Consider the following 17,145-nt stretch of genomic DNA (forward strand, 5'->3'; position numbering starts at 1 on the left):
TGCCAGAACGAATTAAATCTTACCTGATTTTAAGTAGTTATGAAATTAATGATATATCCAATCAAGTTTTAAACAAAAGACACATCCATCACATACACAGCCAAAGTTTGAAACACAAGACACATCTATTAAAGACACACAATTAAAGACACATCCAAACATTAGTTGGTTAAAACAAAACAAGTGTTTAACAAATGCATAAAGACATATAAGTGTCTTAACAAAGAAGGCAGATTCACACTTAAAATTTTTTTATAAGAGATAACTAAAGAAAGTTCACAAGTCTTGAAAAGCAACATCAAAGTTTTAAACAGAAAACACATCTATTAAAAACACATTCAAATAAGTTTTAAACAGAAAACACTTCCAACAGAAGACACATCTAAACAAATTTTAAACAAAAGACACATCCAACAGAGGATGAGGATGCTAAACAATATATCAGTTGGCATTTATTTGAGGCACAAATAAAACACAAAACAATAATTATACTTGTGACACCTGATGAATTTTCCCTGCATGTTAAGTTACTAGCTCTTGCACTAATCTTCAGACTCATTTGCACCACCAGGTTCAGGATCATATGCATCTTCTACGGAGTTAAAAAACTCTGCCATTTTTTCTGAGACAGACTTCAAGCTTGGCTCCACAGAACTCTCATCTCCCCCATAATCATCATCCCCTTCTAAGATCAAATGAATTCCAGAATCTTTCAGCTCCAACCTCTTATCTACGAGAGGGTTTCTCGTAGTCACAGATAATGTACCTCCATCTCTCATAAAATGCACTAATGGATGAAAATCTACAAAGCGACACATGTGCATGTGTTCTTGGTTCGTTTTTGGCACCCCACGTAGGTATACTGAAGTGCTATACACTTGTTTGCCCGATTTGAGAACAGTTGCCACAACATCAACAATTCCAGGCATCATGTCATTATTGGGAATGCTATGGTTGATGGAAAGAACAATGCATATAACAATACCTTTTAGCTCACGGTTTTTGCGCTTGGTAAAGTTCACAGTTTGTCTCGAAAACCATTCGGGAAATTTGGTTCCCGGCATGCTCAAGTTTCTTATATTCCTTAATGCAACCTGTTATTCAAATTCTCATTGTAAGTCACATTTCAGAACATGTGTCACACAATTTATCTCTATTCGTATATGTGATTGTAAGAGAAAAATGAAATTAGAAAGAAAGAGGATGATGAGAAACAGACATAAGTTCAAACATAGAAACAGTTTGAAACTGTATAAGGAACTGACATTTTATTAGTTAACAATTAGTCGATTTTTTTTGTTTAATGTTAAATTTTTTTTTTAACCCTCACTTTTTGTTTTTGTGATAGAAAACTATAAAATTTATGTAATTGACCTACTCAGTGAGACAAGATTTTATAATGATGTGGGAAACTAACCTTTGAAAGTCTTTTCCTTACTTGAGAGGAGCATGCAATACAGCCACCTAAATACATTCTTCTCAAAGATTTCAAGCTTTCAAGCCCTGGAATATCCACCACTTTCGCGCAGTTTGTGAGATCTAACTCTTGTAAGCACTCTAAGTCTGTAACCTCAGATACATTTTCCAACAAGGTGCAGTTTTCAGCATTCAACTCAATCAAGCTTGAAGGAAGAGAAGGCAGAGATCTCAACTCAATGCAATCTCGCAAGTAAAGCCTTTTGAGGATTGAGAGTCCCTTCAAGCTACATGGAAGGCTATGAAAATTGTTTTGAGATAAATCTAATTTTTCTAATGATGATAGTTTCTCAAAATCATTGGGAATTTCCCCCGATATTCGCCAAGCTCGAGCATCCAATACATTTAACAGAATCAGATCACAGAAGTTAGTTGGAAGTTGAAAAGAATGATGAGCACTTTCTTCCTCTGCAGGAAATCTATCATCATTCGCAACCAAATGTGGTCGTTTCGCCATTTCCAATGTCATCAAGCTTGAGAGCAAACCAAATGTTTCAGGCAATTTTGTTAGTGCAGTTTCCTCCATCATCAAGTGGTGCAATTCCTTCAATTTTCCAATTGATGTTGGAAGCTCTTTGAGCATTCTGCATTTGTTCATATTTAATGTAACAAGATTCTCCAGCAAGCCAATGGACTCTGGAAGTTCCTCTATAGTTGAATCACTTATGTCTAAAGTACTTAGTGCTGCTAATCTGCCAATAGATTCAGGCAATGATTTAAGATTAATGCAATTCCTCATTTCAAATTTCCTTAATATTATCATAGCTCCAATCTGATCCGGCAAATTCGCAATCGCTGTACCATCTAACTGAAGCTCAACTACTGAAGCTAAGCCGTTAATTGTGTCCGGCAATTGACCGAGAAGCTTGCATTGTCCAGCTGATAGCTCCTTCAAAGATGATAATGAACCAATAGAAGAAGGGAGTTCTTTGATTTCACTACAATTAACTGAAAGTCTTGTCAATGATATGAGATTGCCAATAGTTTCAGGAATTGCAGTGAGAGATTGACACCACCTCAAACTAAGTATCTCAAGGCTTGCAAGTGACCCAACTGAGTTAGGTAGTTCTTCTAATGCAGACTGATCAAGTGAGAGTACTTGCAGAGAAGTCAGGTTTCCGATACATTTCGGAAGCCTTTTCAGATTTTGGCAACCATCTAATACAAGCATTTCAAGTCTTTCCAGGCTGAAGATTGATTCAGGTATCTCAGCAATGGCAGTGTTATCAGCAAGTAGTTTTCTCAGTGACTTCATGTGGCCCATGTTTGATGGCAAGGCTTTTAGTTTCGCACAGCCGGTGAGCAACATGTTCTCTAGATTTTTCAGCCCGGATACGTCGTAGGGAAGTTCCTTAAGATTTGAACAGTAGCTCAAATTCAAATCGTGTAATGCACTGAGGCTCCCAATTGACTCATGAATGCTTGTTAGAGAAGTGCATCTTTCAAGTACAAGCTTGTCTAAACTTGCACAAGAAGATAAATCAGGAATTGAGGTTAGATTCCTACAGAGGGAGAGATTCAGAACCTTCAAATTCTCTGGCACCTGCTAAAGAGTGTTCATTTTAGTGTATGATGGATATCAAAGAGTAAGTGTAGTAGCTTTCTGCTTTGTATTGCATATTTTGATGTGTATACTAAAATACTTTCAATAGGAGTATGCAAGAATTTCCAATTAAATATGCTTGTAACATTTATATAAAATTATAAATAAATTATTGATTGATAAATTTGATAATACATACCTTTTTTGTTCTCAAGCCCCACAAGCTTTCAATATTGCTGTGTGAGAGATCAAGGACAGTGAATTTCTGTGACCAAAAGTCAGAAGGCAGGGTTTTGAAAGAACATCCTTGCCACTGTAGCCATTTGATTTCAGAGGGAAGAAATTGAAACTTCCCTTCCATTCTCAAATTATTGATCTCAAGTAGTCTCAAGTTCACCATTGATTTAAATGCTTTTGTCTGGAATGTAAGCCCTTTTTCTTTCTTGGCAAGGATTGATTTAAAAAATGCTGATGGATTTGTTATGATGGAGGTGCATTGAAGTTTGTGCCTCAAAATTGTTTCAGCTTCTGCATCATTGAGAATATATTTTCCCTGGAAATCGAGGGTGATCCCTTGTGTAAATCTTGTTCCCTATAAAAAAGAATAACGTTTATATTTCATCAATATATTTTTCTGGTGTATGAGTAGCATGCCATGTAAGGAACTGAAAAAGCTAGTTATACATCAACCAATTCCCAGAGAAAATCTACAGAAAAATTGAAAAGCTAATCTAAGTTTTTCCAACTCTTCTGCCTAAGTTCATTTGTACTAACCTGTTATAATAAAATAAATAAATAAATAAAATATATTTTAAAATAAAAGATGGTGACAAATTATGATACGGATAGTCACCATAATAAATTGTTGTTAACTATGGTTCATTACTTTCTGAAGTTAACGTGTCGCACAATTTTAAATACAATAACAACAATTCTCGTATGGTATTTTTTGGTGACTTTTCTCGTATGGTATTAAACTAATTGAATGTATCTTAATCAAAATTCGAATAAAAAAATCCGATTCTATAATATCATATCTAGGGTTTGATATATGATTTTTTTTCTTAAAAATATATAAATATTTCTATTTTTAAAAATTTAACTATAAGATCATTTGTTAAAAAATTATTTATTATTTTAACTAATTTTGTATTTATTATTATTAAATATATTTAAAAGTAAAAAATTAATTAATAAATTAGACACCTTTATCTTAGTCGGCTCCACCCATTGACGTAAAATTTTAGCGAAAGTATGAGAATACAATGGAATATTTATACAATGGGTACAATGGAGGTTTAGGGAGTATTAGAGATATAATCATTAATGTTACTTTTTTTTATCAACTAAAATTTTTGGAATGAGTGGTATCATGACATGGTATTAGAGTGCTAGATTCAAAAAAAAACTTTTTCATTATTCGACTCAGTTATCAATTTAACGTAAAATCCACTAAATTTTCACCTTAATTTAAATATAAGACAAAAAAAAAATTGTGTTGATAATGTAGAATTTCTGTTTGACTCGTACCTTATTCCCTCGCAAAACGTTCAATATTTCATCACGTTTCCAAAACCTGCTTCGCATTCCCCCATCAACACGCCCTTCATCTTCAACAATTTGCCTTCCCATGCCTTTGATTTGATCATGCACAATTACAGTATTGTCCTCACCGATCTTAATCAAACACCTTAACGTAAGAACGGTGATTGCTACCTCTGCACTAAAACCACAACCTCTTTCAACATCAACCACTTCATCTCTCTTCATCTCCATTTGCACCAACAAACAAGCAATGTCCAAGAACACCGTTTTCTCTTCTTCATCCAACCCATCGTAGCTTATCTTGAGCACATCTTGGAGGTTCTTGTGCTGAATCCGCTTCAGCTTTTCGAGTTCATCCACCCATTCTTCCACCCTTCTTTTGTCAAACAAGAACGAACCAAACACTTCTAGTGCCAATGGTAATCCTCCAGTTAGCTTTACTATCTGTTCCGATAGCCCAAGAAATTCTTGTGTTGGAGGATGCTTTCTTTTAAAAGCGTGATTACTGAATAGTTGCAATGATTCAGTTGAACTCAATTCTTTAACCTCATAAACCAAATCAACATTGTTATCAAGTAAGAGTTTCCTATCCCTTGTAGTGACGATAACGCGGCTTCCTTCGTAAAACCATTCCTTTTTTCCAAACAGAGAATGAAGCTGTTCTGTATCATCAACATCGTCTAAGACTATTAGCACTCTGTTTTCTGCAACTAACCTTTTGATTGCAGCAATGCCTGAATTTATGTTATTGATTTGAATGGAGTTGGAAGAATCGGGTTTTAGATCACCAATGATTCTCTTTTGAAGAGAAACCAAGCCGTTATCTTTTGACGAAGCTTCTCTGACATTTGCAATGAAGGTGCGGTGTTCAAAATTAGCAACGAGGTTGTTGTAGAGAGTCTTGGCAAGAGTTGTCTTTCCAACACCGCCCATGCCATATAGCCCAAACAATTTGAAACCGTTGGATTTGAGCTCTAACGAATTCAGCAACTCTTGGACACGGCGATCGAGCCCAACTGTAAATGGAGCAACACCTAAGGGAGTGTTGCTCAATTCTCTCAAAACCCTTGTCACCAATTCTCTTATCAAAGTAGCTCGGCGTTCAGCACTGTTACAAAGCGGAGCACATACGAGGGGATCAGTAACACACCAAACAAGATAATGAAAATATAAAATAAGCACAAAAGGGAGGCAAATTGAGTTAAACAAATTATGAATTCATACAAAAATATTTAGGAATTGATTTGTCAGCTGATTTTTATGGTATGCACATTTTTTAAAACCAAATTGGCATCAACTAGCAGTGTTTTTGTAAATAGTATTTGGAGTTCAAGATGCTAACATCAAAATGCTAGTGATGAACAAAAGCTTGTAGGAATCGGTTTGAGAATACACATCACATCTCTTACTATTGAATTTGTATCAATTTGTCACGTGATACAAAAATTAATAGGGAAAGATATGGTATATCTCTCTTTGTCAATTTCCTCAATGTAGAAAAATTTGTTCAAAAACTTTTAACGATAAATAATTTTAGAGTTCAACTAGGTTATTAACTTTCTTTAACCGATATAAGCCAACTCTTTTGAAATTACATTTTTATTTTAAATTTTAAGTTTTAAATTTTAAATTCTCAAAAAAAAAACTTTATAATAATAAAATAAATTAGTTAATATTAATTAATTAAAAATTAATATTTCATATTTATTCATAATTTTCACATATTTTGTTTTGGCAAGGGACACTTGACTCTTGCTGTTATTACTCTACTTAACATGTAATCATAGAATAAATAGTTCACTGCACAACAAGGACCGTAAAATCACATCTAAAATAAAACTTATACACGGTGTAAAAAATACAAAGTTGCAAACCTTATAAAGTATAAACTTATTTTAATCCAAGTCAACGACGACATTTAGAGTAAAATGGATTTGGGAGTTGGGACTGATGGTGAAAAGGTGCAATGGACTCCATGTGAAGTTGATAATAGAAAGTCTAATATCAACTAATTTGATTTATTTGACTAAATTTTCATCTAACTGTTCTCAACTATCAACTTCGTCTCAAGTCTAAGTGTACCTGAATTTTTACCAAGTTATAAGCAAAGGTTAGTAATTAAATAAACAAAAATACATACTAACACAAAAAATTAATCATTAAATTAATTATTATATATAAATATATATTTTTTATTTATTTTTAATATATATTTTATAGTTTAACTAAAATATATGAATGGTTGATTTTTTTTTATGTAAATATTGCACGATTGTTAAATAAAAATGGTATAATACAAGGCTGCATGTTATCATCGCGCCCAATAGTCCAATACATGATGTAAGTTGCTGAACATTTAAAATTCACAATATTTCGAAGTCAAAGACTCCACGAGCTTCATCAACATGCGACACCAACTTGCACATTTTTATGCCATTCCATATACCGTCATTAAGAAAATGTTTGTGTATTATACAGTTACTGAGATATTTAAGAGAAAATTATTTATTTATACGGATGAGTGATCTGAGGGTAAATAAATTTTGAGCATTAAACTTTGAAGGAAGATGATCAAATAGAGAAAAGAAGCAAGCACCTGGTTTGATCATCAAGAAGAAGACCAGCTCGGTTACCCACTCTCGTCATGGCCTCCCTCCACCTCAAAACCTTAACTGCATCAACCTTCTTTTCTTTGATCCTAAAAGCCTCTTCAAAGGGACCGATTTGTTTCCTAACATCTCTTGGATCAACACCATAGAACACAGGGAGAATGAGCTTGTCAGAGTCACAGATCTTTGCCAGCTCCTCAAGGCACCACCGGGATCCTGCATAGTTAGGCGAGAGAACAACAATGGAGGCGGCAGAATCGTCAATGGCTTCGAGCAGAGTAGGAGCAATTTCGTCGCCGCGCTCCAATCCATCGTCGTCGCGAAAGACTCTAACGCCACGCAATTGGAGCTCGTCGTAGAGTGGTGCTATGAAGGAGTGGCGCGTGTCTGGTCCCCTGAAACTCAAGAACACGTCCCAACGGAGCCTAAAAGCTCCTGGTGTTGATGAAATTTCTGTACACATGGTTGCTTAGCTGGTTTTCCTCTCTTTCTTTTCTTATCTTGTTAGGAGGAGAAAGATACCAAGTAAAACATCTTAAATGATGAATCGTATTCAATTTCAGGGAGTAGAGAGAACATTTATGAGTTTAGTTGGGTTTGTGTGGGATCTGGGGCTGCGTGGGAATCAAGTAGCATAGACCTGAAAAAAGTGAAGTCAATCACGTGTTTTGTTTCCTTCTTTTCTTTGCCGATAATTAAGTTCCAAAAATTCAAGGTGGAGCCCTTTAACTTTAATCATGCACGTACAGCAACCATTGACCTTTAGTAAACCCTAAACCAAAATCATTAAATCAAAGCAATCCAATCCGATTCCATTTACATTCCAATTTCCAACTTCCCTTAAAATTTAAGCACCTTCCTCATTTTCCCTCATTTTATTATCAAAACTTAAAAACAAAATAAAGGAGATCCATGTCGCCGGAAAGTGACATCACGATGCCATCTCCGGCATCTTTCCGTCTCCGGTGGGATGTGTTCCTGAGCTTCCGCGGCTCCGACACCAGGGAGGCCTTCACGGAGGACCTCCACGGCGCTCTCGAAGCCGCTGGCGTGCGCGCCTTCATCGACAACGAAGGATTACAGCGTGGCGACTCGATCTCGCCGAGTCTGGTGGAAGCAATCGCGGATTCCGCCGCCGCCATTGTTATTCTCTCGCCCGACTACGCTTCCTCGCACTGGTGCCTTGAGGAGCTGGCGAAGATCTGCGAGTGCGGTTGGAAGCTGGTGCTGCCCGTTTTCTACCGGGTTGACCCGTCTCATGTCCGAAAACAGAAGGGACCTTTCGAGAAGGCGTTTCGGTTGCACGAAGAGAGTGAGAGGTTTAGGAATAAGGTTGCCAGTTGGAGGAGTGCTATGAACAAAGTTGGTGGAATTGCTGGTTGGGTTTTTGGTGATCATAATAGGTATAGATATATCATTTTTGGAAAATATTATATTATATCTTTCAGTTTCGAGCTTTCTATTCTAATCTGGTTGACTTAATACTTTAACAAGTATTTAAATACTTGTGTCAATCGTGGTTGATTGATTCTACGTAATTAATTTAGCGTTACTTATTGTTTATAGTTTTCTTGCTTTGCTTTATTTGTTTAAGATTAAAGCCATCGCCCATAATGCCCATCATTATACTGCTACACAAAATCATCCACCGTTAAATGGGATGTGAGCTCCTTTTACACAAAAATGGATGAATCCATGATAATCAAATATAAAAGATTTAAAATTAATATGTTCAACTAACGTTCTTCTTCAAATGCCTTTGATGCCTTTGACACAAGCATTGATTTTTGTATATTTCCATTCCACAACATAAACTGTCATACTAATTAAGTGAAGTTTACTATATAGATTTATGCCTTTGCATTATAAAATTTTTTTGTAGTCAGCCATTTTTAGCAATTTTGACCCGCATTTAGCTAGTACATTGCTAATTTATTTTAAGCAAATAAATTTTATTAGTTTATATATGTAAATTTTGATATATATGTAAATTTTGGTAAATGTGAGTATAAACGGTATTAATTCATGTGTGTAAACTTTGATTATAAGTACAAATTATATGATTTTTATGAGCAAATCTTTGTAAATATAGGTGTAAATTATTATTAGTCAAATACTGATTCAAAATGATAATATATGCTATTGCATTATCATATATCATCATATTTATATTTAATTTTTTTTTCAATAATTTCTTCCTTAGTTTCTTGCACTCGGAACTACCTCTAGTTGTAAGGCTTCCTTCCATCTAATCCACTCTCAAAAATAGAGCATTTGGTCTGTTTCTATATGTTTTTGGAATAATCACCTCTTTTATTCCAGTATTTCCAGTAATTAGTTCTTGTGATATGAAAGTAAACAGTTATATCACTGTATAGCCAAACTGGCTTATCTTTATTCATTAATTGTTGTATATAAGGTATGAATCTCTTTTTTTGGCTGATTTTCCAACTGTGTTTTATGTTTGGACAGCAACAAGGATCAGTTAATTCGAGTTTTGGTGCAAACGGTCTTGAAGCAGATGAGGAATACTCCATTGACAGTGGCACAGTATACAGTTGGGCTTGATGACAGAGTTGCAGAGTTAAGGAAGTTAGTTGACGTAAGATCCAGTGATGTCAAAGTGATAGGATTGTATGGAATGGGAGGGGTCGGTAAGACAACTCTGGCCAAGGGACTCTTCAACAGCCTTGTTGATCATTTTGATAGACGCAGCTTCATCTCAAATGTTAGAGAAGTTGCAAACAATGAAGATGGTATGGTTTCACTCCAGGAAAGAATTCTTGGTGATCTTTCCCCTGGAACTGAGAATCCCATCAATGATGTTAATGCTGGTATTTCTGCGATCAAAAGAATTGTAGAGGAAAATCGAGTTCTGGTTTTTCTTGATGATGTTGATGATGTAAAACAGCTTGACTCATTAATTGGTAAGAGAGAATGGTTTTCTAAAGGAAGCTGTGTTGTGATTACTACACGGGACAGAGCCGTTTTACAGGAGAGGTATGTTAATGTGAAGTATGAGGTGAAGGAATTGAAAGTGTCTCAAGCACTGGAATTGTTCTGTTACCATTCCATGAGAAGAAAGGTTCCTGCTGATGGTTTTCTCAATCTCTCTGAACAAATTGTGTCTCTTACAGGAGGATTGCCTCTGGCTTTGGAAGTTTTCGGCTCATTCTTATTCGATAAGAGGACGATTAACGAATGGAAAGACACAGTGTTGAAGCTTAAAGATATTCGGCCGGATAAACTTCAAGGTGCTCTGAAGATCAGCTTTGATGCCTTGGATGAACAAGACAAGTGTGTGTTCCTTGACATTGCTTGCTTGTTTGTGCAAATGGAAATGAAGAGGGATGATGTGGTTGATATACTGAATGGTTGTGGTTTTAGAGGGGAGATTGCAATAACGGTCTTAACTACAAAGTGTTTAATTAAGATCATTAAGGATGGTGTAGTGTGGATGCATGATCAGGTTAGAGACATGGGAAGGCAAATTGTTCAAAATCAAAGTATTCTAGATTGTGGTTCACGTAGCAGGTTATGGGATCGTCATGAAATCTTGGGTGTCTTGAAGAATAAGAAGGTAACTATTGTAGGAGACCTTGTTTGAATACAAAATACATTTTGGAATATCAATACAAATTGAAAATAAATTAAATTATACATATATTTATATACAAATATATTAGTGGCTGATTTTAATGGCTAATTGGACGAATAGCATTTTTAGAACTTCCCTTCTAATTTACCTATTGGCTATTTAGTTTTGATGGGGAGTAAAATTACAATATTTGAGTCTTTTACTAAAAATACAGTTAATCTGAGTTAACTTTATGAAGTTTTTTTAGAAAGGATAAGAATCTCTTGATGATATTTTTTTTAAAAAAAAAGTTTTAAGTCCAAAACGGCAAAACCTTTAATTAAGAAATAAAAAACCCTACTCTTTCAAGAATCAAACAATAATTACTCTCTTGCAGCTATTTAACTTTGGTGTCTGGTATATGTCTAATACTCTAATGGTTTACCAAGTTAATTTTTTATTGCTAAAAAAATGGTTTCTAAACAGTTAAATGTCGTATTTTGTGTTCGACATCCATTTTACCATCTTTAAAATTCTACTGTGATTTTATTCTAATACTCGAACATTTTTTTCTATCTTATATCTTATTAAACATCTCATAAATACCTAATTTTAAATGTTTTAAATAATACTATTCTTGACACAAATTAGAGAGAATTGATCTACATTACTCCTAAAACACAACTTTTTCTATGAACTCTCTCCAGCACTTCTCTTAGAATTTAATGGGTGTCTACATTTTATGGGGGGTATAAACATATTTTCCTTCAAAATAGTTGCAATAACTTATTTTAAATAGCTTATCTATCTTTTAGTGGGTTTACATACACATGAATTAGATTTAGGATTTAAGGTTTAAAAAAAAAGTGAATTCTATAGTGCTTGTAGTATAGTGCTTAACTTTTGCCTAATTTATTTATTATGGTAAATTTTGAATATTTAATAATTATTTATTTTTATACTTTTAAAATTAAATATTGATTTTTAACTTTTTTAAAAAGTTAGACAAACATTCGTAGACATCATAGCAATCACCTAAAAAAATACATATGAATTGAATTATAATAAGCTCTAAATAATCAGTATTTGTAGAAAACCTAGTGAAACCTTGTCTACCACCATGCTTTAATTATGGGGCCTTATCAGCATCAAACTGATACATAACACCCTTTATCTTGCGAGACAACTTTGTTATTGTTATTGTTATTGTTATTGTTGTTGTTAAAGTCCTTTCATTCAATTCAATTTCTTTGAGAATGAAAATCTAACAATGAATACTAATATCTATAGGGAACAAGAAAAGTTGAAGGTATTGTCCTTGATTGTGTAAAGAGGAGTCTGGCTAAACCTAGAGACCGTACTGCTGAAGAGATTACCTGGGACAATTTTCGACAAATGCCAGGTTACAAAACAGCATCAGCATATATGAAGGCAAAGTATAAGAAATATGTGGAGCATAGAGGAGAGAAAGCAAAAAAATTTACACTTGATACAAAGGACTTCCAACCTATGGTTTCCTTAAGGTTGCTTCAAATTAATTATTCAATACTTGAAGGACAGGGCAAATTTCTGCCTCAAGGAGTAAAGTGGTTACAATGGAAACAATGTCCTCTAAAGAACATGTCTTCTTCCTATTATCCATTGGAACTTGCCGTGCTTGATCTCTCGGAAAGCAAGATTGAAACACTGTGGGGAAAGCATCATAACAAGGTTTGATTTCTTGTTAGCTGATGAACTGACTGATGGAATCTTTTATATTTTTATTTTTCATCTCCACATGTGTTTTGAGATTTTACTTTTGTTCTTAGCTTGCCTTAAAAGTATTTTTTTATTGAAGTCCCTATTAGTAAAATTTGGTTGGCATAATTTTGACATGAAAGGAATACTACTGTTTTGAATTTTGATGCTATTTAAGTCCCCCTTTTTTCTAATTTTCTTTTTAAATTCATTTCATAACTGGGGGAAAAAACCTTTAAAATGATTGTTTTATGACAAGATATCATATGAAAATAAGATTTTATTAGCTACATTAACAAAAACGAAAATAATAATAATAATAATAATAATAATAATAATAATAATAATAATAATAATAATAATAATTATTATTATTATTATTATTATTATTATTATTATTATTATTATTATTATTTTCTTTTCACGTCATGGACTGATACATTGGCATTATTTTAGTATGAGAAAGTATTAGGAGCTAATATATTTTCAACTAATAAAATAGACAATAATTCATCATTAAAAAGGAATATTTAAAACTAAAAAAAAAATGAAAACATCCAAAATTCAACTAAAAAAGATATCTAAAAAAGAAATAAACTAAATCTAATTAGAATTTAGAATTTAGAATTTAGAATTTAGAGTAACCGACAATGGGTGGCAAGCAATGGTCGATGGTGCATGGTGGTAGAATGGTATGGTTGGCGGTGATAGTAGGTGGCTTAGTGGTCCGTAATGGATGAAATTGTAGTGTTGAGAGGAATGAAAAAGTAAAAAAGGGTACATGAGTAATTTAAAAATAAAATATATTATTTTTATATTTGTTTTATTGAGGTTTTGGCTAACCCAATACTTAATGACTGAATGATATTAGTTTCCTAACATTATTCTTTTAGTCTTTTTATTTTTAAAAGACCAAATTTCTTTCACTCCAAAAAAACAGACACCAAGATTCTTTTTCCCAACTATTTGATTAAATCTTTGAAGAATTGGCTGTAATTCTAAATTTAATTATGTTTCTTTTAATTGATTAAACATTCATTTTTGGTATTTCATTCGCCGGCCTTTATTTATATCATATAAAAATAGCTTTGAAGAGTGTTTATTTCTGTGTATGTTTCAGATTATTATTGAGAAAAAGTACCAGAAGACAACCCCCCCCCCCCCTTCTCTCTTTTTCTCTTCCTCTCTTTCTGCGGCGAAAAAAGAAAAGCTATACTTTTAAAAATAAATTATTTCGGATACTAAAAAAGTTTTAAATATAGAAGATACCATGATGATTTTAAATAGAAACTAATATCTCAACCGTAAAATTAATAAATTATTAACACGACTTATTTTGATAGGGCCATTTTCAGAATATGACAATCAAGGGACCAAAAAAAAAAAATCAAGGGAATCTGGTCTATTCTTCTAAGATTTATAGTTGTAAAAGCCTTTTTTCCATAAAAGAAATTCCTAAGAAAATAGGTCAGATTCATCGGAGTTTCTTTCACGAAAAAAAGGATCCAACAAATATGAATCATGGAATAATAGATCATGTTCCGTTGATTGCCATGTTATTTAAAATATATGGCCTACCAGGATAAGTCTTTTATGGTTGACTTCACAATTGAGATCTCTAAAGATGAAGGATCCACCTCAACTATTATTCCAAAGCCGTCTCTTGAAAATCTATAATGAGTTAGTTTTTCTAAATATTGTTTAGATCAATCAATCTTTTATTCCGGAATATGGACAATCAGATTTATTGACTAAATTTTTTCTTTGGCTTGAGATTAATGGAGTACACTAATATTATTTTCTATGATTGCCAAATTAAGTTACTATAAAGGTTTCAGCAAAATTGGAATACATAAACAAAATTTTTTGAGAAAGCTAAAGTGATGTCATTTTTTAGGCCTTCACCAGGAAAAAAAAACCTCATTTACTATATCATCTTTGTCTTTATTAATGAGTATGACTGTGAGAAACTACGATTTTTTTTTCCAGGTAGCTGAGTGCCTGATGGTTTTAAACCTCTCCAGTTGCCACCATTTAGTTGCAATTCCGGATTTAACTGGTTACCATTGTCTAAAAAAGATTATATTGGAGAACTGCACTGCTTTAACTAGGATTCATGAATCAGTTGGAAATTTAAGTACCCTGGTTCACTTGAACTTAGGCGCATGCCATAACCTTGTTGAGTTACCTAGTGATGTCTCTGGGTTGAAACATCTCGAGGACTTGATTCTTTCTGGATGTTGGAAATTGAAAGCATTACCAAAGGACCTAAGCTGCTTGGTCTCTTTAAGAAAGCTTCTCATTGATGAGACTGCCATAACTGTGTTACCTGATTCCATCTTCCACCTCACCAAACTGGAAAAGTTGAGTTGCAGTGGTTGCCGTCTTTTGAGAAGGATACCCACCTGCATTGGGAAACTCTGTTCTCTGCGAGAATTATCACTAAACCATACAGCTTTGGATGAATTGCCTGATTCTATTGGATCTTTGCAGAATCTTGAGAAACTTGGTTTGGTTGGGTGTAAGTCCCTCTCTATTATTCCAGATTCTGTTGGGACACTAATTTCATTGACACACTTGTTTTTGGATGTCAGTGGAATCAAAGAGTTGCCTGATTCTATTGGTTCTTTATCATATCTAAGGCAATTGTCTGTTAGTGGCTGCACTTCTCTTGGTGAATTGCCTATGTCAATAAAGGCTTTAGTCTCTCTTGTTGAGCTTCATTTAGATAAGACACCAATTACTATTTTGCCAGAACATATAGGGGCCATGAAAATGCTACAAAAGCTTGGGATGGCGAATTGTAAAGATCTCAAGTTTCTACCTGCATCGATTGGAGACATGTCGGCCCTTACTACCTTGGACATGTATAACACTAATATTACTGAATTGCCAGAGTCAATTGGAATGTTGGAAAATCTTATTCATTTAAGGCTAGACATGTGCAAAGAGCTCAAAAGGCTTCCAAAATCCTTGGGAAATTTGAAATCTCTATGCTGGTTACGGATGAAGGAAACAGCAGTTACACAGCTACCTGATAGCTTTGGGATGCTTTCAAGATTGGTAAAATTAGACATGGAAAGAAGGTATTACCTCAATATGGTTGGAGACAAGAATACCGAAGAACCCAATTCAGTTGGAATCTTAAGAGGTTTTTGTAAACTAACTTTGTTGCAAGAGCTAAATGCACATGGATGGAGAATAGCTGGAAAAATCCCAGATGACTTTGAAAAGTTGTCATCACTAGAAACTCTAAATTTATGCCAGAATAATATTATCAGCCTTCCAGCCAGCATGAGAGGCCTTTCCTGTCTAAAAAAGCTTTTGTTGTCAAATTGCACTCAGCTCATTTTTCTGCCATCTCTTCCCTCTAGCTTAGTAGAGGTCGATGTTGCGAACTGTATTGCATTAGAGCGCATATCTGATATTTCAAACTTAGATAACATAGAGGAGTTGAACCTTACAAATTGTGAAAAGCTGGAAGACATACCAGGTATTGAGCACTTAAAGTCCTTGAGAAGATTGTACATGAGTGGATGCATTGGATGCTCCCATGCTGTGATGAGAAGATTTTCCAAGGTTTGTATGGTTATTTCTTCTCTTAATCAGATCTCTAATTTCCACCAAGTTAAAAAAAAAAAAAATGTTTATGCCGCCTTATGTTTGCAAGGTATTGAATGAATATGGTACTTTCCTTGTTTTGGAATTAAGAGAAGGATAATTAATAAGGAGTTTAGACCGATAAATCATTACTCATATATTCTTCCAACCTGACCTTTCCAACTTCATGTTTAATACCAAGTTTATGTTTTCTTTTGTAATAACTTTTGTCACAGGCTCTGCTTAAAAATTTACGGATTTTGATTATGCCTGGAAGCAAAGATATTCCAGATTGGATTTCAGGAGAATCAATTATCTTTTCCAAGAGAACAAACCGTGAGCTTAAGGGTATTATTTGTGCCGGTGTACTCTCTTTCGACGGTATACCTGAAAACCAAAGAGATGCCTTGCAGTTAGTGGATGTTCAGGCAAAAGTCTTCAATTTGACTGATAATGTATATAGCACTACGTTTCGCCTGTTAGGTGTACCTAGGACAAATGAAGACCACATCTTCTTGCACAGATTTGGAGCTCATACTTCATTGGTTCACCAGTTGAAAGATAAATACACCTTGCATTTGACAAAGCGGAATGCACCCTTTGTTCAGGAATTGAAGCTGAAGAACTGCGGAATTCATTTGGTCTTCGAAGGTGATGATGACTATGAAGGAGATGAAGATTCGCTAGATGAAAGCCAATATTCGGTGTCACAAAAATTAGCCAAGTTCTTCAACTCTTGTTATTGCCCGAGATCGCCTTTGCATGTGAATACAAGTACGTCAAATGAACCACTTGAGATCGGGAGGAGTATAACAAGAAGCACAGTTCCAGACCCATGGCTTCGTTCCATCTTTTTTAGTGCGATATTTTTGTGTGCTTTGAGCTATTTATACTTCAGATACCTCAATTTTTGAAGAATGTTGAAGAATTCTTTCCAATTTTGATCTGCTGATGGCATATCTTCTCAAGTTTTTTGAACCCTAGCTGTATTGACTTGAAAAGAAAAGCAAAACCTAAACATTAAACACGTATATGTGAGTTACATTCTTTGTCAATGA

The 17,145-nt window shown here is 34.2% G+C and overlaps 2 protein-coding genes across 3 annotated transcripts; one reads left to right on the plus strand and one right to left on the minus strand.

Moving 5' to 3' along the window:
• Nucleotides 1–304: 304 nt before the first annotated feature.
• On the minus strand, nucleotides 305–7,776 carry LOC112750135 (uncharacterized). 2 transcript variants are annotated; one of them, XM_072219001.1, is made up of 6 exons: nucleotides 7,161–7,776; nucleotides 6,439–6,646; nucleotides 4,550–5,672; nucleotides 3,219–3,611; nucleotides 1,418–3,019; nucleotides 305–1,094 (listed from the first exon to the last, which is right to left on the minus strand). In XM_072219001.1, exons 2-6 carry the CDS (start codon nucleotides 6,480–6,482, stop codon nucleotides 543–545), a joined length of 3,714 nt encoding a protein of 1,237 aa, XP_072075102.1. In that variant the 5' UTR covers nucleotides 6,483–6,646; nucleotides 7,161–7,776; the 3' UTR covers nucleotides 305–542. The 2 variants fall into 2 exon arrangements, with proteins under 2 accessions (XP_072075102.1, XP_025654482.1); XM_025798697.2 differs by lacking the exon at nucleotides 6,439–6,646 and having other exon boundaries at nucleotides 7,161–7,774.
• Nucleotides 7,777–7,991: 215 nt separating this feature from the next.
• On the plus strand, nucleotides 7,992–17,118 carry LOC112750134 (uncharacterized). The gene is made up of 5 exons (XM_025798696.2): nucleotides 7,992–8,576; nucleotides 9,646–10,753; nucleotides 12,041–12,460; nucleotides 14,477–16,066; nucleotides 16,324–17,118. The coding sequence occupies exons 1-5, from the start codon at nucleotides 8,086–8,088 to the stop codon at nucleotides 16,999–17,001; spliced, it is 4,287 nt and encodes a 1,428-aa protein (XP_025654481.1). The 5' UTR covers nucleotides 7,992–8,085; the 3' UTR covers nucleotides 17,002–17,118.
• The last annotated feature ends 27 nt before the right edge of the window (nucleotides 17,119–17,145 follow it).

The sequence above is a fragment of the Arachis hypogaea genome, chromosome 15 (assembly GCF_003086295.3).
Source record: "Arachis hypogaea cultivar Tifrunner chromosome 15, arahy.Tifrunner.gnm2.J5K5, whole genome shotgun sequence".
NCBI lineage: Eukaryota > Viridiplantae > Streptophyta > Magnoliopsida > Fabales > Fabaceae > Arachis > Arachis hypogaea.